The sequence below is a fragment of the Gnatocerus cornutus genome, chromosome 3, assembly GCF_029298725.1.
Source record: "Gnatocerus cornutus isolate USDA-ARS CGAHR chromosome 3, icGnaCorn1.1, whole genome shotgun sequence".
NCBI classification, from domain to species: domain Eukaryota; kingdom Metazoa; phylum Arthropoda; class Insecta; order Coleoptera; family Tenebrionidae; genus Gnatocerus; species Gnatocerus cornutus.
The window spans coordinates 17,718,901-17,739,896 of record NC_142235.1 but is presented as its reverse complement, the minus strand read 5'-3'; the positions used below and the strand labels follow the sequence as shown (position 1 = coordinate 17,739,896).

General features: G+C 35.9%; 5 protein-coding genes across 6 annotated transcripts; 2 read left to right on the top strand and 3 right to left on the bottom strand.

Moving 5' to 3' along the window:
* Positions 1 to 781: 781 nt before the first annotated feature.
* Coa7 (Cytochrome c oxidase assembly factor 7) lies at positions 782 to 1,858 on the top strand. Its single transcript, XM_088032478.1, has 4 exons — positions 782 to 977; positions 1,028 to 1,311; positions 1,358 to 1,595; positions 1,688 to 1,858. Exons 1-4 carry the CDS (start codon positions 878 to 880, stop codon positions 1,795 to 1,797), a joined length of 732 nt encoding a protein of 243 aa, XP_087888604.1. The 5' UTR covers positions 782 to 877; the 3' UTR covers positions 1,798 to 1,858.
* A 1,502-nt stretch (positions 1,859 to 3,360) lies between these two features.
* Nct (Nicastrin) lies at positions 3,361 to 8,257 on the top strand. Its single transcript, XM_088032342.1, has 6 exons — positions 3,361 to 3,519; positions 3,595 to 3,693; positions 3,740 to 5,121; positions 7,562 to 7,711; positions 7,812 to 7,923; positions 7,974 to 8,257. Exons 1-6 carry the CDS (start codon positions 3,456 to 3,458, stop codon positions 8,195 to 8,197), a joined length of 2,031 nt encoding a protein of 676 aa, XP_087888468.1. The 5' UTR covers positions 3,361 to 3,455; the 3' UTR covers positions 8,198 to 8,257.
* LOC148177687 (venom acid phosphatase Acph-1-like) lies at positions 8,198 to 12,458 on the bottom strand. The gene is made up of 6 exons (XM_088032343.1): positions 12,273 to 12,458; positions 12,045 to 12,197; positions 11,896 to 11,994; positions 9,080 to 9,316; positions 8,844 to 9,029; positions 8,198 to 8,793 (listed from the first exon to the last, which is right to left on the bottom strand). Exons 2-6 carry the CDS (start codon positions 12,165 to 12,167, stop codon positions 8,275 to 8,277), a joined length of 1,164 nt encoding a protein of 387 aa, XP_087888469.1. The 5' UTR covers positions 12,168 to 12,197; positions 12,273 to 12,458; the 3' UTR covers positions 8,198 to 8,274.
* A 2,669-nt stretch (positions 12,459 to 15,127) lies between these two features.
* Positions 15,128 to 16,714, bottom strand: fest (wurstfest). 2 transcript variants are annotated; one of them, XM_088032556.1, is made up of 6 exons: positions 16,554 to 16,714; positions 16,303 to 16,508; positions 15,995 to 16,254; positions 15,807 to 15,950; positions 15,592 to 15,759; positions 15,128 to 15,545 (listed from the first exon to the last, which is right to left on the bottom strand). In XM_088032556.1, the coding sequence occupies exons 1-6, from the start codon at positions 16,576 to 16,578 to the stop codon at positions 15,320 to 15,322; spliced, it is 1,029 nt and encodes a 342-aa protein (XP_087888682.1). In that variant the 5' UTR covers positions 16,579 to 16,714; the 3' UTR covers positions 15,128 to 15,319. The 2 variants fall into 2 exon arrangements, with proteins under 2 accessions (XP_087888682.1, XP_087888681.1); XM_088032555.1 differs by having other exon boundaries at positions 16,303 to 16,714.
* A 1,022-nt stretch (positions 16,715 to 17,736) lies between these two features.
* LOC148177685 (non-canonical pre-mRNAs endonuclease FASTKD5, mitochondrial) lies at positions 17,737 to 20,604 on the bottom strand. Its single transcript, XM_088032554.1, has 4 exons — positions 19,559 to 20,604; positions 18,812 to 19,514; positions 18,534 to 18,760; positions 17,737 to 18,406 (listed from the first exon to the last, which is right to left on the bottom strand). The coding sequence occupies exons 1-4, from the start codon at positions 20,495 to 20,497 to the stop codon at positions 18,335 to 18,337; spliced, it is 1,941 nt and encodes a 646-aa protein (XP_087888680.1). The 5' UTR covers positions 20,498 to 20,604; the 3' UTR covers positions 17,737 to 18,334.
* Between the last annotated feature and the right edge of the window lie 392 nt (positions 20,605 to 20,996).

Below are 20,996 nucleotides of genomic sequence, written 5' to 3'. Positions count from 1 at the left end.
CCAAAATGTTTCTACATAATTTCTCGAATCTTGTAATTATTTTTTTATTTTTATATACAATACAGTACAACCTCGATTATCCGTGCTTCTGCTTCGCAGCCTGTATGGATAATCGTGTTGTTAAATAAACATAAGTTTTAAATCAACAGAATTATTGGAACGTTTTTTTAATTCAAAATATATAAAAACTAACAAAATTTATCAACATCTTTACAATAACAATTTTAAATACTGAAAGAAATTGTAACAATCAACTATTATCTTATTAAAAAAATTCTGGTACTTTTATTTATTTCTTTTTTGATTCCAAAATTTTCTCTGCTACTTGAATTTTCAGTTTTTGGTATTATGAAGGTTTTCATTGAAAAAGAATTTATTTTAAGCATTTTTGTTAATGTTTGTGAACAATACTATTCAAAGACAAAAATTTTAACTTATAATTTGGTTTTTGCTCCTTGCACTGACATATACACCAGCTGTTACTCGTGAAATCCCAAATTTTAAGTTTTCTACCATTAGAAGCAAAAGTTCAAAGTAGTGGGTCTTCGATTTGTGTGTTTTTTGTAATAGAAGAATAATCGAGACACGGATAATCCGGATAATCGAGGTTCTACTGTACTGATAAAATTCAAGCAAATAAGACTAAAAATATTTTCAAACGTTTCCACTTTTAGACATTTTTCTTATCATCATCATAGTTTCCATTGTTTTATAGTTCAGTCTACTTTACTTTGAATTTTTAGTTCTTATGCTCAACACCAAAATGCCTACCACGTCTCCCCCGTAGACTAAATCCCACCACTCCCAGTAGACGCAATAATGCAGTAGTTCAACCGTTCCACCTCACCTGACAAATTCAGATCGTGATTTTTGAAAAATGGCCTACGATTTCAAGGATGAAAAAGAAGTGAAAGACTTCATCAAAAACTTAGGAATTGAATACAGATTTGGATGTTACAGCGAAAAGAAACCTGAAGGTAACCTCCAACATAACCTCACTTTTACCATTTCTCTGTCCCGATTGCAGTGTGTCATCTCTTGGCCGACTATTTAGAATCCATCGATAAAAACTACGAGAAAGCCGGCAAAGTGTACAAAAACACGTGCGATGATTATAAATACGGCAAAAGTTGTTCAAAGTACGCGACATATGCTCTACTGGGCAAGGGGTCGCAAAAATCGGACTTTAAAGCGGCGTACGATTACTTCAATAAGGGGTGTGAACTGGGGGAGTCTTCTTCTTGTTTCCACCAGGGGCTGCTTTTGATTACCAAAAACGAACAACAAGGAATTCCACAAGATCCCATCAAGGTAGTTCAAGTGTACCAATTCAAAGTCTTATTAGGTCTTTTATTAGGGGATGGAATTGTTGGAGAAATCATGCCTAGCTGAACACAGCAATGCCTGTTATTACTTATCAGGGATGTACATTTCTGGGGTAAGAAAACGTGACGAAAACTCGGAAAAACAGGCGAAACCTGACTATTTAGTGACCACAAACATGAAGAAGGCTTTTGAATTTGCCCTAAAAGGGTGCGAATTGGGGAATATGTATAGTTGCGCCAACTTGAGCCAAATGTACGCAAAAGGAGATGGTTAGTAAAACTCGTTCCTCAGTAGATTTAATGTCAGAATTGACAGTTTCGTAGTGCCGTTGTCATAAAAATTGCCCACTGCGTTTTTGTAGGTGTGGAAAAAAATCCAGAACTCGCCGCGAAGTACCGTAAAATGGCCACTGAGATGCAGGAGGACATTCAAGGGGGCAAAACTCTGTCGTTCCAAGAGGGGATTTCCTAATCTAGTCTAAATAAAACCAAAGCCGTGTAAAAATCTGTAGAAATAAATTTTTGTATTACGACAGGGTTTTTTTTCCCCCAACTCCATCACGTTGGTAGTAGGATGACAGCTGATCAGTGTTGCCAAATCTAGGGATTTTCTCCGGATCTAGAAATTTTCAAGTATTGGAGGGAAAAAAAGTTTTTTTTCTTTAACTGTAATTTTCGAAGCTGTTTTACAAAATATTTATGATTCCGAGAAAATATTAGATATAATAGATAGTTCCACAAGCAAATGACAAGTTTTTTAGTTTATCCCCCAGAATTTGACATTTGCCAATTTCAACATGAAAATTGCTATGCATCACAACTACGTAATTAATTAGCGCGAGCACTTAAACTGGTTCAAGTGAAGTGAAATTTCTGGGGATTTTTTGGGCGTTGGTAGTACACAAAAATGTACTAAAAATGGGATTTTTCTTAATAAAATGTGACAAATTTTATAAAAAATATTACACTAATAAAGAAAATATAAATAAAATTTATTGTAAAATGGTGGAGGCGCCAGGATAATAATAAATCTTTTTAAAATCTGTCAATTTTTGTAAAAAAATCGTAAAAATCTGGGAACATAAGGCATTTGAAGGAATTTTTAATAGGAGAGTGGACAGCATTTCTTATTTAAAGTTGGAATCTTGACAAATCAGCTTTGAAGTTTTTAATATGACAAGGTTGGCATCATTGTCTCCCAGAGTTTGACATTTGACATGAAATTAGTTGTGTATTATACAGTTCATACAGTGAGAGATTAAATGACAGAAAAGTAACCACGTCTGCAGAATAAAAAATGTACGCGCGAAATTTAAAATAACAAAATAAGCATACAACATACATTATCCCCCAAAACTTGACATTTGCCAATTTTGACAGAAACATTGTTAATTGTTAAAAATTGTTCAGGTGCGCTTAATAATTTCTGGGTATTTTTGGGGGTTGGTAGTTCAAAAAGATTCTTTTCTTTAAAATGTGACAAAAATTTCATTCAAATTGTACCAAAAAATAAAGAAAATATAAAATAAAATTTACTAAAAAATGGTGGAGGCGCCAAGATAATAATAAAATTGTCAATTATCGTGAAAATCGGGGAACGTAAAACATCCGACGGAGTTTTTAATAAGGCAGTGGACTGATCTCTGGTTTATATTTAAAATTGGAATTTTGACAAATTAACTTTGGAAATTTTGAGTTGACTAGATTAGCAACATTGTCTCCCCCAGAATTTGACATTTGCTATTTTGACATGAAATTTGTTGTGTATTAAGGCTACCTTAAGTCCGTTTTTTTTAAAACCACTAATACCGCAATCTTCCCCTACTTTACAACCGACATCGTTGCCTAGGGTGATTTTTGGTGGAAAAACAAATGTCAAATTAGTGACATTTCTGAAAATGAGACAGTAATTTTTTGTGACCTTGGGTGAACATTTGCTACGTTAACTAATTGTAGAAAAATTCTCTGCAGGAAAAATGAAGTTTAGACTATGCCAAACAAAATTCACGGCGTCTAGAGATTTTCTAGGGATTTTTTTAGTTAGAATCTAGGGATCATTGAAATTTTGGTTTGGCAAGACTGCAGCTGACAGCTGTCAAGTGTCAAGTGATAAACAACGGGTTATGAATCATGGATTTTCGACTAAAATCAGTATTTTTTATAACAATTGGACTAATTTACATTATTAAAAATGGTAAGAATCTTTTCCTTTTTATTATCCCGTCTTAACAAAAAGTGAGGTTATATCCCCCGAACCCCTTTTTTCCAGGAAATGCGATTCGAACGAAAGACAAGATGTATGAAGGTATCAGCGCCGCAAAGGCATGTTTCCGGCGGTTGAACGGAACCCACCAAATAGGGTGCACATGTGAGTCTTCGCCCCTTTTAAAAAGCCTCTTGAAACGCAGTTTTAGCCAAGCGAGGGGGCTCCACCGGTGTTATCCACTACTGTACCACCCAAACCGACTTAAACTTCATTCTTAAGAACGGAAGTGCGCCCCCTTACGTGCCCGTCATCCCTGCAAAACTCTTCACGCAAGTGAATGTTGAGAGGCTCAAAACGTCCTCAAAGATCTCAGGGCTGCTAGTCTATGCAACCGAGGAGAAACTTGAGAGTTTCACTCACGAACAACAGTGCCCCAATCCCACGAGTAGTCTCAAAGGGACGTGTAAAGCAAGCAGTGTATGGAACCCCCATGGCTCTGGTTTGTTATACCAGGATATTCCCTTCCCTGTGTTTTTTGTGGAGGATGAGGAAACAATCAAATTCACGAAGGAGTGTTTTGATACACATAACAACTTCTCTTTTAGTACTCAAAGAGACAGATCTTTGTGCTCTTTACAGTTGAGTTCGTTCATGTACGCCACCACCAACAGCCAGACTTGCATAAGACGCTCAAACATGTTCACGAATCTCAATCCGGAGAAATTCTGTGATCCTCTAGGGAACCAGAACTCATGGGCCTCCTTGTTCCCGTTGGTACGAGGACCCAACTTGACCGAACCCATCAGAGACTCCAGTTACATCGTCGTGGCGGCGAGGATGGATGCCGCCTCGCCGTTTGAACAGACCGAGGGGGCCATTTCACCAGTCACTGGTCTCGTGACGCTGTTATCCACCGCCAAGTACCTCAAGACGATTCTACCGAGCGATGAGAACTTCACTAAGAACGTCTTGTTTGTTGTTTTCAATGGGGAAAGTTTCGATTATATTGGTTCGCAGAGATTCGTCTATGAACTGTTAAAAGGGAATTTTCCGACGAAATCAAAAGAAGCTCTTCCGGCGATCACCATGGAAGACATCGAGTTGTTTATTGAGATCAGCCAAATGAACAATACAGGGAGTGTGGTGGCGCATTATCTCACCACTACGAATCCGAAGGAGTTTGTGTTGAAACTGCATGAAAACAAAGGGAAAGTTAATTTAGACGAAGCTGAGGACAGTTTACCACCGGCGTCTCTGCATACTTTTCTGAAGAATCGCACGGATCTCCCGAGTCTGATCCTCTCGGATCACAAACAGGCTTATACTAATCCGTTTTATAATTCGGTTTATGACAACGCGACGAATTTGAACTACAAATATCTCAACCGCACGGGGGAGGAAATGGGGGAGAATATTCAAACTCACATTCAGAGAGTTTCCACGATGCTGGGGAAGAGTTTATATAGGGAGATTACAGGGAAACAACCCTCTGAGAAGGATTCAGTGGCTGATCTTCATCTCATTGATGAACTCCTTCATTGCTATCTTGAAAATGCCAACTGCAGGGTGCACCAGGCTATTCAGACAGTCGTAAGTCTCCAGAGGGTGGTAAAAAAATGAAAAAAAAATAGTAGTAGGATCAAACCTGTTGGAAATGGAAAAATATAACAAAAATGAAAGGAAAAATAAATTACAGGCGATCTGAGTTCGGGAAGCGACAGGGGGTGAGTTTTAAGGGTAAAAAACGATTTATCGCGATTTGCGGCAAAACTATAAGTTCTATGGAAAAAAGTTAAATGACAAAGTTGTAGGTAATGGCAAGATTTACAAGTTTTGTTTTTACGCTTTTTTCATATAAGCTTAAAATGTGTACAAAAAATTCAAAAAACCGAGTTTCTGGTTTATATTTTTATCTTCTACAAAACAATTTTTTTCACGGAATTTACCTTACCTTTTAATGTCCCAAACACACTGTAATTTTTTTGATTTAAAATCTTTATTTTTTCCCTTTATTTTGACTTAATATCGAAAAAACACCCGGATTTTCAATCGAAAATTCTCCCATCAAAGTATCTGCTTTTTTAAAAACTCGTTGTGCTTTTTGTTCGTTGAAATCTCTACTTTCTTTTAAAGAAGTAAATTTGTCAGGATTCTTTTTACGTAAAACTCAATCTACTTCTCTATGAAATGCTTCTTGAGGGGCTTAAATTTTCCGTAGGCCACTCAGGTATATAAGTTATCTTAAAATAGCAATAAATAGGCATCTACGCTTATAATTTAAAAAAGATTATACAACTTTTTCTAAATATTAAAGATGTCTTATAAAATAATAACTTTATTAACTTATTTGGTTATTAGTTATAGTAGTATATTTCGATTTACAATTTTTTTGTTGATCAATGTAATATGAAATCTTACGTTTTTCGAGTAATTAAAGTGCAAATTTTAATAAACAGCTCAAAATTTTACATAATGATAAAACAAGTTTTTCCGATTCGCGTTTTTTCGTTTTTTTGCATTTTCTGAGAAAATTTGCCATAGTAATTTATATTTTTTTACACCATCAGAAAGTATCGAGTTTTTTAAAAAAGCAGATATTTTTTTCGATATTAAGTCAAAATAAAGGGAAAAAATAAATATTTTAAATCAAAAAATTACAGTGTGTTTGGGACATTAAAAGATAAGTTTTCACCAAATTTCGTAAAAAAAAATTGTAGAACAAAAAAAAATATACAGTACAACCTCGATTATGTGCTTCTCGGGACCGGAGCCTGCACGAATATTCGAGTTGTTTAATAAAGATACGTTTTAAGGCAACAGAATTATTTGGAACATTTTTTTAATTCAAAATACATAAAAACTTTGACAAAATTTATCAACATCTTAACAAAAACAATTTGAAATATTGAAAGAAATTGAAGCAATCAACTCTTATAAGACATATTACATAAAAGTAATTATTTTGTAGTAAAAAAGTCTGGTACTTTCAGTTATTTCCTTGGCCACTTGAGGTTTCAGCTTCCGTAATTATGAAGGATTTCATTGCAAAAGAATTTATTTCAAGCATTTTTCTTAGTGTTTGCGAACACTGCGATTCAAAGACAGAAATTTTAACTCATAATTTTGTTTTTGCTCTCTCCACTGACTTAAATTTCATTAAAATACACCAACTGTTATTCGTGAAATTCCAAATTTTAAGTTTTCTAACAGAAGCAAAAGTTCAAAGTTGTGGGTTTTCGATTTGTGTGTTCGCAGGGATGCACGGATAATCGAGGTTCTACTGTATTGAAAAAATTCAAGAAAAAAAGACTAAAAATATTTTCAAACGTTTCCACATAAGTGAAACACTTTTAGACACTTTTCTGATCATCATTGTTCTCATTATTTTATAGTTCAGTTTACTTTGAATTTTTAGTTCTTATGCTCAACACCAAAATGTCTATCACGGCAATAATGAAGTAGTTCAACCGTTCCACCTCATCTGACAAATTCAGATCGTGATTTTTGAAAAATTTAAATTTCGTTACTACTAGACCAACTGTTACTCGTGAAATTCCAAAAATTAACTTTTCTAATATTGAAACCAAATATACGAAGTTGGTCTTGGATTTGTGTTTTTTGTTATGCACGGATAATTGAGGCACGTATAATCGAACGAACACTTTTGCACGGATAATCCGCACCCGGATAATCGAGGTTCTACTGTAAAACCAAAAACTTGGTTATTTGATTTTTTTTTGCATAAATTTTGAGGTTATGTGAAAAAAACGTAAAAACAAAAGTAGATCTTTTTATTACCTACAACATTGCCATTTAACTTTTTTTCATAGGACGTGTAGTTTTGCCGGAAATCGCAATAAACCGTTTTTACCCTTAAAACTCACTCCCTCCGCTCAGAATGCCCGTAATTTATTTTTCCTTTCATTTTTGTTACGTTTTCTTCTATTTCATCCTACTATTTTTTTTTTGTTTCAAAAATTCGACCCTGGTCTATGGAGGAATTAATCACTAATCCTTCGGGGGTTTCCAGGTGTTGGATAACGCACCCCTGCCACTGTACGTTGGGGTGGAAGTAGCCCCCCATTTCATCACGACCTTGGTGGGGTTGACTCTGGGGTGGCTCACCGGGGAGGTTACCGGAAAAGGCGACGCCACTTGCACCAACGAGCCAAAGAACTACGTAAGTACCTCCAATAGTGTATTACAGCACGAGTGAGTAAAACGGTTTTTTTTCTCCCGAGGAAAAGTTAGCACCCGAGATTCACACTTTTTATTTTCAGGCGATTCGCTACTACAACATGTCCAGCAGCATAGACGACCTCAACACCACATTGTGCTACAGAATCACGATGAATTTCACAGCTGCAGTGAGTCCCGCCTTCATCATTGATGGTAAGTCAGAATTTCGCCGGAAATCCATAAAAATAACTCTTTCCGTACAGATTACGACTGGACTTCCGGTCAGTACAGCACCTGGACCGAGTCCACATGGCGCGATATTACATTAAGAGTGTTCCTGAAGCCGTCCGCCGCCCATGAAAACATGACCATAGCTCTTGGATCCATCGTATTCATTTTTTCTTTGTTGTTTGTATATTTCGTTAAGTCCAGAGCTCATATTTTGTTCGCTCCGAACTCACCGACCTTAGCTCCAACTAATTGCTAATGTGTGATAATTGTAATTTTATTTATTCATAATTTTTTTATTAAAATTGTAACAAACTTTCTTCGTCCGGTATAAAATTATGGTTCCGCTGGTGCCGGAGGAGCATAATTTGGATCCTCCGCCTTGCAGTCGTCCTCCCAGTTATCAGGTACGACTTTCGCAGTCAACTCAATGACTTTGTCCAAAGGACAGAACTGTTCACAGCCTGGTATTATCAGCGCGTGAGGTTCCTCACTGGTCGAATTCCTCAAGAAGATCTCTAGACCATAAGTATTCAAGATTTTATCCACGGAAAACTCGAGTAAAACTGCGATTCCGTATTCTGGAAGCTGAGGGTCCCACACTTTTAGAGCACTCAGTATATTGGCGATGGTAGAGTCGTGGCCACCATACAAGAACGCTTTACGTTGAGGAGGTTTGATAGTACCGTCAACTTTACTCCGCCAATCAGAGAGGAGTTTTTTCAACAAAACTCCGCCTTTAAGGCGTTTCAAAGTGTCCGTGTAAGCGTTTAATACGTAGCTGAAAATAGTGGGCGGTACCATTTGGAGGTAGTACGGTTTGATGAAGTCGGGGAGTGTTAAATTGAATGCTTCCTAAAAAAAAATACAGTGAAATAATGTAGTAAAAAAAGTATTTTACGTACTTCAGCTCTGAGAGTACTATAAACGTCTTGCACATCGTCAAAATTTTTCACCGTCTTCCCAGTGACGTCACTTAATTCTTTAAAAAGATTCTCGTACTCCTTTAGCTTCGTTTGAATTTCCTGGGACTTCATCACGCGCTCGAGTTCCACGTTGTACTGAGGGCACTGTCTTCGTACCAGCAGCAACTACAATTTTTCTGTCTTTTTGGGGATGATAAGGGGTTAGACTCACTCACGTGGTCTTGGTCTAAAGGTTCTGAATGGACTGGGATTGGCTGCCAGTTGAGATCCCCCCATTTTTGTTGGGGCTCTGGGGGCCACAATCCGGCGTTGATTGTTTGGAGACTTGCTTTGGTACGATCTACGTCGGTGGATTGGGTGTAGTACTCGTCGGGGGAGTAGTGGGCGCCTAGGAATTTCCCATAGCGCTTGCGGAGAAACTGGCCGAGGTGGTACATGGACAGTTTTCCGTTCTGGAAAAAAGGGGTAAACACACTAGTTATATAATTGCCGTGTTTGTTTACTCGACTAAAACGAGTATTTGAAATAAAAAGGAATAAAATATTGAAAGAAAACCCGAAAAAAAAAGAAACATAAAATCGAATTAAAATAATCTAAAATTTAATAAACACAAAAAAATATAATAACGTAGAAAAAAGAAAAAAAGCACAAGGAAATTTGAAGAAAGAATTTTCTAGAGTTTGCAAAAGAGAAATGTAAACATCCAAAAAAGAAAATTTAGAAACAGGCAAGACAAAAAAGCTTACATTAAAAGTGACAATCTAGAATACCGAATTAAACTAAAGAGTTTGGAAAAAAATGGAAATCGAAGTAACCGAAAAATAGAATTCAATAATAAAAGAAAAATCAATGAAAAAACAAAGAAATAGTAATATAAAAATAAATTTAAGAGAAAAAATATCAAAAGAAAATTTGTAGGAAAGATCTAAAGAAAAAAATTGACTTAAAACAATCTAAAATTTAATAAAAATAAAAAAAAGATTATGATGACATAAATGGAAAAAAAATAAAGAAAAATGAACTCTTAGAAAGAATCTCAAGAGAAAATCGCATTAAAATAATTTAAAGAGTTTGGAAAAAAATTAAGATTTTCACAATCGGGAATCAGATAAAAAAAATAATTAGAATAAAAAACAAAGTTTAAAAGGAAATCTAAAGAGAAAATCAAATTAAAATATGTAATCTAAAGAGTTTGGAAACAAATAGAAATCGAAGGAATTGGCAAATACAGAGGATTTGAAGATCAAAGAAAAAATAATAAAAAAACAAAGAAATAGATGCAACACAAAAAAATATCAAAAGGAAATTTGTAGAAAAAATCAAAAGACAAAAATTGAATTAAAACAATCTAAAATTTAATAAAAGTAAAAAAAATATGACATAAAAAACGGAAAATAAAATCCAAAGACAAAATTTAAAGGGTTTGAAAAAAAAAATAGAAATCTTAACAACTGGAAATGAGATTTTTGAAGCTAAAAGATAAAAAGCAAAAAAACTTAAAAGGAAATCTGAAGAATATAATAAAAAACAAAGAGACAGTAATATAAAAACAGGGGCAAGATAAAAAAAAACAAAAATATTAAAAGGAAATATCTGAAAAATAGATCTAAAGAAAAAATCGAATTTAAATAATATACTATTAAATAAATGTGAAAAAAAAAGAAATAAAAGAAAATAAAATCCAAAGAAAGAATATAAATAGAAAATCGAATTAAAATATCTTAACTGAAAAAAAGATTTTGAATTTAACAGTTAAAAAAGATAAAAAGCAAAAAAAAACAAAAAAATAGTAACAAAAACAAGAGAACTTATAAAGAACATTAAAAGGAAATCTGAAGAAAAAAATTAAAAAGTAAATTGGATTATAATATAATATAAAGCCTGAAAAAAATTTGAAGATAAAACGTAAAAATGATAAAAATCAAAGACACAGTAAAATAGAAACAAAGATAATATCAAAAGAAAATTTTAAGATGAAATCTGAAGAAAAATGGAATTAAAACAATCTAAAATGTAATAAACGCACGTGAAAAAATATGATCACACAAAAAAAAAGAAAAAAGAAGACAAAATCCAAAGAGAAAATCGAATTAAAATAATTTAAAGAGTTTGGAAAAAATTAGAAATCTAAGGCATCGGAAAATAAAATTTAAAAATGAAAGAAAGATATTAAAATAGTCATGTATAAATAGATCCAAGACAAAAAAAATTCAAAATTAAATCTGAAGAAAAGATCTAAAAAAAGGAATTAAAATAATCTAAACTTTAATAAACGTGAACAAAATAACAGAAAAGAAAAAAAGCAAAATAAAATCCAAAAAGAAAATAGAATTAAATTATTTAAAGAGTTTGGAAAAAATAGAAATCTATGTAAATGAAATTTTGAAGCTAATAGATGAAAAGGATAAAAACAAAAATATGTATAGAAACAAAAGAAGAGAATACATAAAGAACATTAAAATGAAATTTGAAGAAAGAATTTAAAAAGTAAATTGAATTAAAATAAGATAAATCGTATAAAAAAAAATGAAATCTAAAGAACCGGAAAAGAGAGTTGAAGATAAAACGCTAAAATGATGAAAATCAAAGACACAGTAAAATAAAAACAAAATATAAAATATCAAAAGGACATCTGAAGAAAAGATCTAAAAATTCGAGTGCCGAGCGAGCGTTGATCACAATTTACTTATTTTATACACTTGTTACACAATTTGCTAGTACTTGAATGTATTCGTTTGCTCATCTAGAGTAGGTACTCGAAAATTTTTCCCTTGGTAAAAGGCACTTCACTTTTTGCCTGACCAAAAAACGCGAATTCTACCATGTACGGCCATTCTAACGTCTTCTTGTAAAAATTTGCGGCGCAAATTTCAACTTTCCTCTTTTCATGCCAAAACGAATAAAAACACAATCCCACTGACCTTACAAAATCACGATTTCCAACCAGTTACACAACTTATTCAAAAAAGGATCCGCTTATGTTAATTAACCATGACACCCAACTAGAAAAAAATGGTACATGTGCACTTACATTGGTCAGTTGTCCCCATCCCACGGGATAAAAACTCTCATTAATGTAAGGATCCTTCGGGTATGTACTGGCAGGTGTCCTTTCCCCATGTCGTACAATCTGAAACCACAAATTCCAATTGATGCTTCCTAGTTCTTTTGTTGGCGTACCACGTGTAATAACCGGAGGTCTTTAGTGTTATCATTTGCACTCGATTGAACTCCTAGTCCGATGATGGCGAAAAATGCGATGGTTATGAGCACCATCGCCCCGATTACTGTGCGTTTTCTCATCTAGAAGTATTCCATACCAAGAGAATCAAACTGTAATTATTTTGTAATTAAGAATATCTTAAGGGGGTCAAGGACTTTATATGTAAATATTTGTTTAATACTCACTCTTTGTTATTAACAACGCACGCTAATTTGTACTGTAAAACTTTCTCCGACTGACTGGTTTAGACTGTAACACGACTGTAACCTTGACACTTGAAGTGATTCCACCATAAAAGGATATTACAAATTACAGATAAACAATTGTCTTACCTTGACAAAAATGCACGCGCTGTGGGTGTCATTTCACTGATACAGTTCAGGCAAAATAAACATGAACCTTGGAATAATTCGCATAAGGCTGATTGTTTGTGTAGACCTGTATTTTATTGTTCTAAAGAAATTGTCAAAAGTCCCCATCGATAAGTGTGCTGCTAAAAAGGTTACGCGGTGGTAAATGTCAAAGAAAACAAATATTTGCAAATATCTCGTCACAAATGATACTATTATAAAACTATTATAAAAATTGTACCTTATCAAACTTGCAATAAAAAAAACTTTTATAACATTTTTCGTAGGACTAATCGTTTTCAAGATATAGTGATTTTTTTGAAATTTACAAGAAATTGTCTCTTTCACAGCGTCTTCAAAATAGAGTACTTTGAGCGCTTTTTTTATAACAAAATACATCGAAAAAGTCTAATCCACCAGATTTTCTAATCGTATGAAATCAATCTTCTTCAGATAAAATTTCTTTGGGTATATATTCTCCAAGAACTTGATATAGTTTATGAAGATCCTGAAAGAAATAAAGTGGCTAATTGAATATCTTTGTTGACATCTCACACTTAAGCATTATTTTCATCGGATTTGGGCTAGATGAATCTCGGCAATTACCAGATAGTGTTCAAAAAATTAAACTTAACTATCCAATGTGTTTTAATAAAAATATAGTTCGAACTATCGTTTTTTAAAATATAAAATTGAGTAGTTTATATAAAATAGGTGAAGGCACAGTTATTTATCTCCAAAATGATACATTCTAGTCTCCATCACCGTCTTTGGAGGCAAGTTTGACACTTAACAATATTAAGATCTGCCGTCTATAGTGCAGTAAAATAGTAATTTAGTTATCTAGAACGATAGTTTGAAATATTTAAGCATCTTTGTACACAAAATGACAGAAGTGTGTTTCACGTGTACGAAAACGTTGACTGATGGTAAAATTCTTAATGTATAGAGTATTTGAATGTCCTTAGTACTGCTCTTAGAATTCACAGACCCATGAGAATTTAACAGTTTATTTATTTACTTATTTTATTTTACTTAACATTGTAGAAGCAAAAGCAAAAGAATGATTTGAAAGGTGTGAGTATTTATAGGAAACAACCTCGCAGCAGACTTCCACAAAGTGAAACCATTTTTGCTTTTAAGAACTCTAAAGGATTTTACAGTGACAAGATGGTTAAAAGTTTTGTGCATTACTAATTTTAAATATTGGCAATGACCAACTTTATTATTGGTGATTGTTGCTGAAGACAGACATGAAGACTAAAATGAAGTTTGGAAGGCAATTAAAACTGTGTCTTCATTTATTTCAAATAAACTAGTGAAAAGTAATTGTTTTAATAGTGGTAAAAGTTATAGTTTTAATTTTGCGTGAAAAAGTTAAGTTTTATTTTTCAACAGTATGGGTAATTGCCGCGGTTCATCTTACCTGAATCTTAGGTAAATGAGTCTAAATTGTACTATTTCAACAAAAATTTACATAAAATCCGTCCTGTTCTTTTGAGGACTCTCAAAAACTAGAAGAAGTTCAAGAAGAAAAAAAGTACCATGAAAAGAATTTGCACAAGATTAATTTCATAAGTTGCTAGAAAATTTCACTCAATGCTTCTTCAATCTAAAAAAAGGCAATAAGTTCCATGTTTCGACTGTGGTGCCCAAAAGAATAAAATTTTAGAAATTTTGAAAAATACTTTAATTTTCGGTTCACTTGCAGAATAAAAAATTCCAAAATTGGTCTCCATTGGGCTGTAATTTTGAAATTTAGCACAGTTGTTAAGCAAGTCCAAATTAGTAATCTTTTAAAATTTCAACGTTGTAGTGTTATAATTACTATAGTTACAAGTTTTAATAAAAAAATTTGAAACTTTTTGGTTGTTTTTCAGAATAAAAAATTCCAAAATTTGTTTCCATAAAAAAGTACCATCAAAAAGAATTTGCAGAATATTGATTCTATAAGTTGCTGAGAAATTTCGTGGGTTAAGTTCACTCAATGCTTCTAGAAAAGGCACTAATGTTTTGATTGTGGTGCACAAAAGAATAAAATTCTTGATATTTTGAAAAATACTTTTATATCTCAAAAATGGTCACTCCTAGGAAAAGGTACAATTTTCATAATAAGTATTTTTGCCATTGGAATCACCAGTGACAAGATATTTGCAAATATTTGTTTTTAGGCGACTTAAACAGAAAATAGAGTTTTTATCCTCAAAAACGGCTTAAAAGGCAGTCTTTCTGGCCGATCTATGGTAGCTTTGCATATTACATCAATATACCGATATTACCCCCAATTTTATAATTATTTGGGTAAAATCCAATCGACAAACTGCTGTAAAGTGCAACAAAGACGTGTTGAGTTATTTAATGTAAATAAGGTAAATCTTGTTTATATCACGGCCAAAAAGTACCATTTTGCCCTCGCCTTCTTTCTGTCGACATTGCATTAAAAAAAGGCTCGGCCAAAAAGAAACACTTTTTGGCCTTGGTACACAAATAACTATTTCTTTGACATTTACCACCGCGTAACTTTTTTAGCAGCACACCTAAAGATCGGGACTTTTGACATTTTAATCGGAACAATAAAATGAACGTGAATTATTCCGACCTTTTGAAATTTTTGTGTCTATTTTGCCTGTACTAATAAAATTTACCCCACGCCACGGCGACACTTCACAATTTTCAAACTACAAGTCACACAGGTAAAATTATTTATTGCCAAGATGATATGCACACGTCAATGGCTTAAGCACTTTAAAAAACTGAAAGATTCAACACTATCAAGAAGAATTACACTTTTTTTGGTGGCATTCACTTTTTGTATAAGAGCAAAATAAAACAACGAATTTGTCGAAAGGTCAAAACGCGGATCCCGCAAAAACCAAAACAGTTCAATAAACTTTTAGTTGGTGTCTTTCATCAAACCCGGCGGAATGCCCGGCGTTTCGAACAATAAAAGAGGTACCATCATAATGCATTCTGCGCTCTCCTCTTCGCACGAACAAGTGGCGCGTTTGCCCCATGGAGCCCGTGCAGTGGAGGTACGGCGATGACACCGACGCCGAGCCGTTGGTCGGCGAGGTACGAAGAGAGAATTTGTTGCTGTTGCGGCCGACTCTGCAACCTGGTGGTAGTACTAGAAGGTTGTACGAAGAAGTTTTACCTGACGAGGCCGTCGGCGGTTTGGGAAATCCGCACGTTGTTGATGATCCAGTTGTCGGTGCGGTCTTCAGTCAACCAGTAGTTGGCGGATTGGAGGATGCTAACTGCCTCGTTGACGAGGTGAGTTCCAGGACTCATACAGGCGAAGTCGACGTTGCAAGCGGGGCGACTACAAGAACTCGGTGGAGAAACATAGGGTAACTTCACAGTACTCACTTGTAGAAGACGTCGAGGGTGATGTCTCCAGTCAGATCCGTGAAGGTGTCTGTGGTAGTTCTGGTGCCTGCAGAGTCCACCAGGTAGACCAGCGCGCACTGGTCGCTGGTGAAGCTCACTCCTTTGTACCACATCTTCGCGTACCTTCAAAGAAACGTGGAGGAAACCCAGCAATTGCTCATTCTTACTTATTGTTGCCTTGGCCATCATGGGCGAGGATCTCCACTCTAGACCCGTACTGCAGTACCCTTCCATTGGGGTGGATGAGCGCCGAGGAGCTCCCACTAGCATTCAGCGCCAAGACTATATAATTCTTCATGTTAATGATCCTGATGGCGCGGTCCAGGGAAATATCCACTCGGATCCTGTCGTGTAACCGCAGCGAGATGACCCCATGAGGGGTGATGGTGGTACCCCCCATGTACCCCTCATCAGTCCACGCCTCGCTCTGAAACCCTCTTAAGAAGTTTCGCTCCACAGTACTAATAACTCACACGTTCAGATCCTCCGGGTAATAATTCTTTACCACGATGGGCTTAGGAACGTACGGAGACCATGTGGCGGGATTTTCGAACTTCAAGTCGCGAGGAGTCCCCAAATCGTCGCTAATGTAAGAACTCGTCGTGTAAACGCTTCTACTGCGAGGGCGCACTTCTCGACGGACATTCTTCGATACTTTTGTTAAACTATCTGAAAATGTTACTACAAGGGGAGGTGTGAGGGCTGTGGGGGAGAAAAACGTCTCACCTTTAGGTTTAAATAGTTTGTTCATATTTTTGGGAGGATTTCACAAAGAAAAACATAAAAAAACTAAACTTGTTTACATGGAACAACTGTCTAATTAGGCCCACTATGGTTTTTGAAAATAATGCGGTGGTTGCGGTTGGCAACACTGCTTAGTGAAGTTGGTTTTTCACGACTTCGAGTTTTACAGAGGCGCTTAGGTTGGCAAACGTGTGACTGTATAGTTTGTACAGTGAGAGATTAAATGTCAGAAAAATCACTAATTCTACGCAATAAAAAGTGTACCATACGCGCGAAATTTAAAATAACAAAATAAGCCCACCCTAGTAATTTTTATCAGTAACAATTGGTAATAAGAGCTTTTGAACTTGACGCAACCGTGGCATGCGTAGAAGCTAATCGTCTTGCACAACATTGCCAAAACTTGTTAAATCTCTATTAAAAACTTCCTGTTGCAACAAATGTTTAATTAATTATTTATTAGTACACTCAACTCTGACAACGTGTTAACCTCAAAAATCGCTACATTCAATTTTCCCCTAAAGATTTGAAAGCCTGAATTACACCCAAAAATTTTCGAAAATTTACAGAGGAGAGTGGACTGATAGCAATAAGCTGGACTTTAGTTTGTTCATATTTTTGAGAGGATTTTACAGAGAAAAACAAAAAACTAAACTTGTTTACATGGAACAACTGTCTAATGAAGCCCACTATGTTTTTTGAAAACATAAAAATAATGCGGTGGTTACGGTTGACAACACTGCTTAGTGAAGTTGGTTGTCGATGAACTCGAGCTTTTCGGATGCGCTTAGGTTGGCAAACGTGTGACTGTATAGTACATACAGTGAGAGATTGAATGACAGAAAAATCACTACATCTACGGGATAAAAAGTGTACCATACGCGCAAAATTTAAAATAACAAAATACGTTCACCTACTGTCAACTCTGTCAGCCTAGTTCGTCTAGGAATTTAGTGTTTTTAGTGTATTTTGTAGCATAATTTACTATCAATTTATATGTCAACTGTCAAATATTTCAATCTCTCACCGGATATACTATAAATCTTTTGATAAACTATCTGAAAATGTTATTACAGGGTGAGATGTGGGGGAGAAAAACACCTCACCTTTAGGTTTAAATAGTTTGTTCCTATTTTTGGGAAGATTTCACAAAGAAAAACATAAAAAAACTAAACTTGTTTATATGGAACAATTGTCTAATTAGGCCCACTATGTTTTTGAAAATAACGAGGTGGTTACGGTTCGCAACACTGCTTAGTGAAGTTGGTATTCGATGAGTTCGATCTTTTCAGAGACGTTTAGGTTGGCAAACGTGACCGTGTGGTTCGTACAGTGAGAGATTCAATTGCAGAAAAATCGCTAAATCTATATTAAGATAAAAAGTGTACCATACGCGCGAAATTTAAAATAACAAAATAAACCCACTTACTGTCAACCCTGTCAGCCTAGTTCGCGTAGGAATTTAGTGTTTTTAGTGTATTTTGTAGCATAATTTGCTGCCAACCGATATGTCAACTGTCAAAATCTCCCAATCCCTCACTGGATATACTATAAATTTTTTGTTAAACTATCTGAAAATGTTACTACAGGGGGCTGTGGGGGAGAAAATCGCTTAACCTTTAGGTTTAAATAGTTTGTTCATATTTTTGGGGAATTTCACAAAAAAACATAAAAAAACTAAACTTGTTTACATGGAACAACTGTCTAATTAGGCCCCCTATGTTTTTTGAAAATAACGAGGTGGCTGCGGTTGGCAGCACTGCTTAGTGAAGTTGATTTCTGATGAGCTCCAGCTTCTCGGAGGCGGTTAGGTTGGCAAACGTGTGAGTGTAAATCTGGAAGAAAAAAATTGAAATTATTTTGAACGTATGTCTATTTCTTGTCGAATCTCTCAAATAGTGAGTTTTGATTCGTCCAAACCACGGCGATGGTGTTAGTTACGACACCACTTTTTGGACTTACAAAAACGGGATTATATCCGACTGTCTTCAGTTGGCGTTCCTTCATCACCATCAGCCCCAGAGGCAAACTCGTGTCTCTTATAACCAAATTAGGCGTCATAACAACCAAAGCAAACCACTTGTAGTTCTCCAAGTCCGCGGGTCTTTTTACGTCCCCCAGAATGTAGCGCTCGAATCCAAACGGCTCCACAAACTCTCCAGTAGCCTTACTTTTACACAGAATGATATCTATAAAACAAAAGTAAGACGAAAAATGGCGACAATGGGCGGAGCTATCACCTGATTTGCTAAAATGAGGTAGCACGTGATCGTGACGTAACAGTTTCTCATCGCCTACTAGAGATACTACAGATTCGGCGACGTTTAAGTAGGATCTCTCCGCAAAGGAAAGACGTTTGAACTGATCGCGCGTCGGTGTGAACTCCGTTAGCCACTTAGCGGCTTTGTACCTCTTAACTGGGGTTAACCGACAGCCCCCATAGTCGGGACACTCAATATCTATACACATATCTAAAGAGAACAGATCCCTTGGGAGGTACTTCGCGTTTTTTCCGTACACTTCGTGGATGACTTCTTCGTCGAAGACCTCCTCCATGTACTCAAACGAGTAGATTTTGCGTAAACTCAGATAGTTGAGGATGCTCGGAAGACACCTCCTGTACTGAAGGACCTCTTTCCGTCTCGTATCTTTCTGTATCTCCTCCAGAGCCCCCTCGTAGATACTTGGATGGGTTTCAATGCCAAACATCGCACAAGCTGCGAGGATCCTCTCGATGTCTTTCAGTCTTATGTTGGGCATCTCGACGAGGATCATCTCCGCGCACTTCTTCACCGACTCCTCGTGTTTTATCTGAAGGGTCGTACCAAGGAGAGCGATGTGAATGAGCGCCATCGTCGAAAATCTCGGAAGTTGTGCCATGAGCTTGTCAAGCATTGGGGGGATTTCGGGGGCGACTTCTTGGCGTTGGCTCAAACGGATCACCTGCAACACTTCCAGGAGTGCGGGAAATTGGTCTTCCAACTCACCTTCAACAGGGCTGTTAGAGTCATTTCGTTAATCCCCTCGCAGTTGTCGCTGATGGCTCGAATCATAGCCGAGACAATTGATGGAGTTTTGATTTTTGTAGTTGTCTTGAAGAACCCCATGGCGATGACTGCAAGTTCTTCGGTGGAGAATTCCTCAAGATTGTCTACAACCGCCTGTTCAAGCTCAAAAGGAAAAGTCTTCTTTCTGTGGACGTTTAAGAAGAAGAAGGTGTAGACCAACATGTTTTTAGACAGTCTCTTCGGTCTATTGGTAACTTTGTCTAACACTTCGTAGAGGTAATCAGACCTGCGCCCCAAATTCCATTTATACCACACTTCTGCAAAACTGTAGAGTTTCTGTAAGCCCCAATTCCCCATTTTCCAGCAACAAATGTCGTCCAAACAACACCACACGTCGTGGAAATTGTGCGACTCCAAAGCCTCACACTGGGGGTACTCGGTTAGTGTGGTAAGAAGTCTGTGGAGGTCATCATCAGTTAACTTCTCGCAATGATCCATCAAACCATCGACTAATTTATCGAATCGCGGATCCGACAAGTTGATATTATTCGCAATTATGATTTCTTTTATTCTTTCGAAGGCTTCTACAATGGCGGGGGCTGTGGAGCCCCGCCAGTTACGATCCAGGAATTCATTGAGATCGGCGACTGTTTGAACAGCTCCAGGGGGGTCCCATGTGGGTTGGAACTTCTGGATTTGGGGTAAGGAGTTGTACGCATGATGGTTCTCTGTGTCTACGAAAATCTTACCCCAATTCTGTACGGAATGGTGGAAATTGGCACAGAAAAAGACATTGAGGTTAGGTTTTTCAAGATTTAAATTAACGAGTTTGGGGAAGTGTGGTTTGTGAAAGGAGCTTCCGAGCTTAGGAATTATGCGCGAGGAGTGCTTGAGTTGGTGTGTTAGAGGTCCTATCATTTTGTTTTTAATGGATTTTGATCACATTATTTATAGGTTATGTCATGTGGCTGTCAACTTCATGGCCAGTTTGTCAATATGAAAGAGGTTAAAAAAATATAGAACTTTACTTGTGTCTGTATCACTGGTTCTATAACCACACTTTTTAAGAGAGTTAATTATTGTGACGTCACATATAGCTCAAACTTGACGAATTTGAAAAATTCAAGCAGTTTTGGATTCCGCGTAAAATTCTGATTAAAATGGGCACAAACAACGCAAGTTTGCTCAAAAAATAAACGAGATATAACCTCAAAACTTTGACATAGTTTTGGGCGTGAATTTTTTCCAAAAATATCGAATTTTTAGCTTTTTGAAAATCTAAAAACAAATTCTTAGCTAAAAAATTGCTAGAAAAACTATGACAAAAACCTTGTAAAAACCTGTAAAAGTTTCCTGTAAAAATTCTTCGTAAAATAAGATCAAATAACGCAAGTTTGCTCTAAAAATGAGTGAGATA

Excerpts from the sequence above, each read along its gene's own strand:
- Coa7 (XM_088032478.1), top strand. The coding sequence starts at position 878 with ATGGCCTACGATTTCAAGGATGAAAAAGAAGTGAAAGACTTCATCAAA. Across the intron at positions 978-1,027 it reads CAGCGAAAAGAAACCTGAAG|TGTGTCATCTCTTGGCCGAC; the intron begins GTAACCTCCAAC and ends TCCCGATTGCAG. Across the intron at positions 1,596-1,687 it reads AATGTACGCAAAAGGAGATG|GTGTGGAAAAAAATCCAGAA; the intron begins GTTAGTAAAACT and ends GCGTTTTTGTAG.
- Nct (XM_088032342.1), top strand. The coding sequence starts at position 3,456 with ATGGATTTTCGACTAAAATCAGTATTTTTTATAACAATTGGACTAATT. Across the intron at positions 3,694-3,739 it reads CCACCAAATAGGGTGCACAT|CCAAGCGAGGGGGCTCCACC; the intron begins GTGAGTCTTCGC and ends ACGCAGTTTTAG. Across the intron at positions 5,122-7,561 it reads ACCAGGCTATTCAGACAGTC|GTGTTGGATAACGCACCCCT; the intron begins GTAAGTCTCCAG and ends GGGGGTTTCCAG.
- LOC148177687 (XM_088032343.1), bottom strand. The coding sequence starts at position 12,167 with ATGAGAAAACGCACAGTAATCGGGGCGATGGTGCTCATAACCATCGCA. Across the intron at positions 11,995-12,044 it reads ACCTCCGGTTATTACACGTG|ATTGTACGACATGGGGAAAG; the intron begins GTACGCCAACAA and ends TTGTGGTTTCAG. Across the intron at positions 8,794-8,843 it reads ATAGTACTCTCAGAGCTGAA|GAAGCATTCAATTTAACACT; the intron begins GTACGTAAAATA and ends ATTTTTTTTTAG.
- fest (XM_088032555.1), bottom strand. The coding sequence starts at position 16,578 with ATGAACAAACTATTTAAACCTAAAGGTGAGACGTTTTTCTCCCCCACA. Across the intron at positions 15,760-15,806 it reads ACCCTCGACGTCTTCTACAA|TCGCCCCGCTTGCAACGTCG; the intron begins GTGAGTACTGTG and ends GAGTTCTTGTAG. Across the intron at positions 15,546-15,591 it reads ACCGCCGACGGCCTCGTCAG|AGTCGGCCGCAACAGCAACA; the intron begins GTAAAACTTCTT and ends ACCAGGTTGCAG.
- LOC148177685 (XM_088032554.1), bottom strand. The coding sequence starts at position 20,497 with ATGATAGGACCTCTAACACACCAACTCAAGCACTCCTCGCGCATAATT. Across the intron at positions 19,515-19,558 it reads CTCTAACAGCCCTGTTGAAG|GTGATCCGTTTGAGCCAACG; the intron begins GTGAGTTGGAAG and ends GAAGTGTTGCAG. Across the intron at positions 18,407-18,533 it reads TCGGATATAATCCCGTTTTT|ATTTACACTCACACGTTTGC; the intron begins GTAAGTCCAAAA and ends TTTTTCTTCCAG.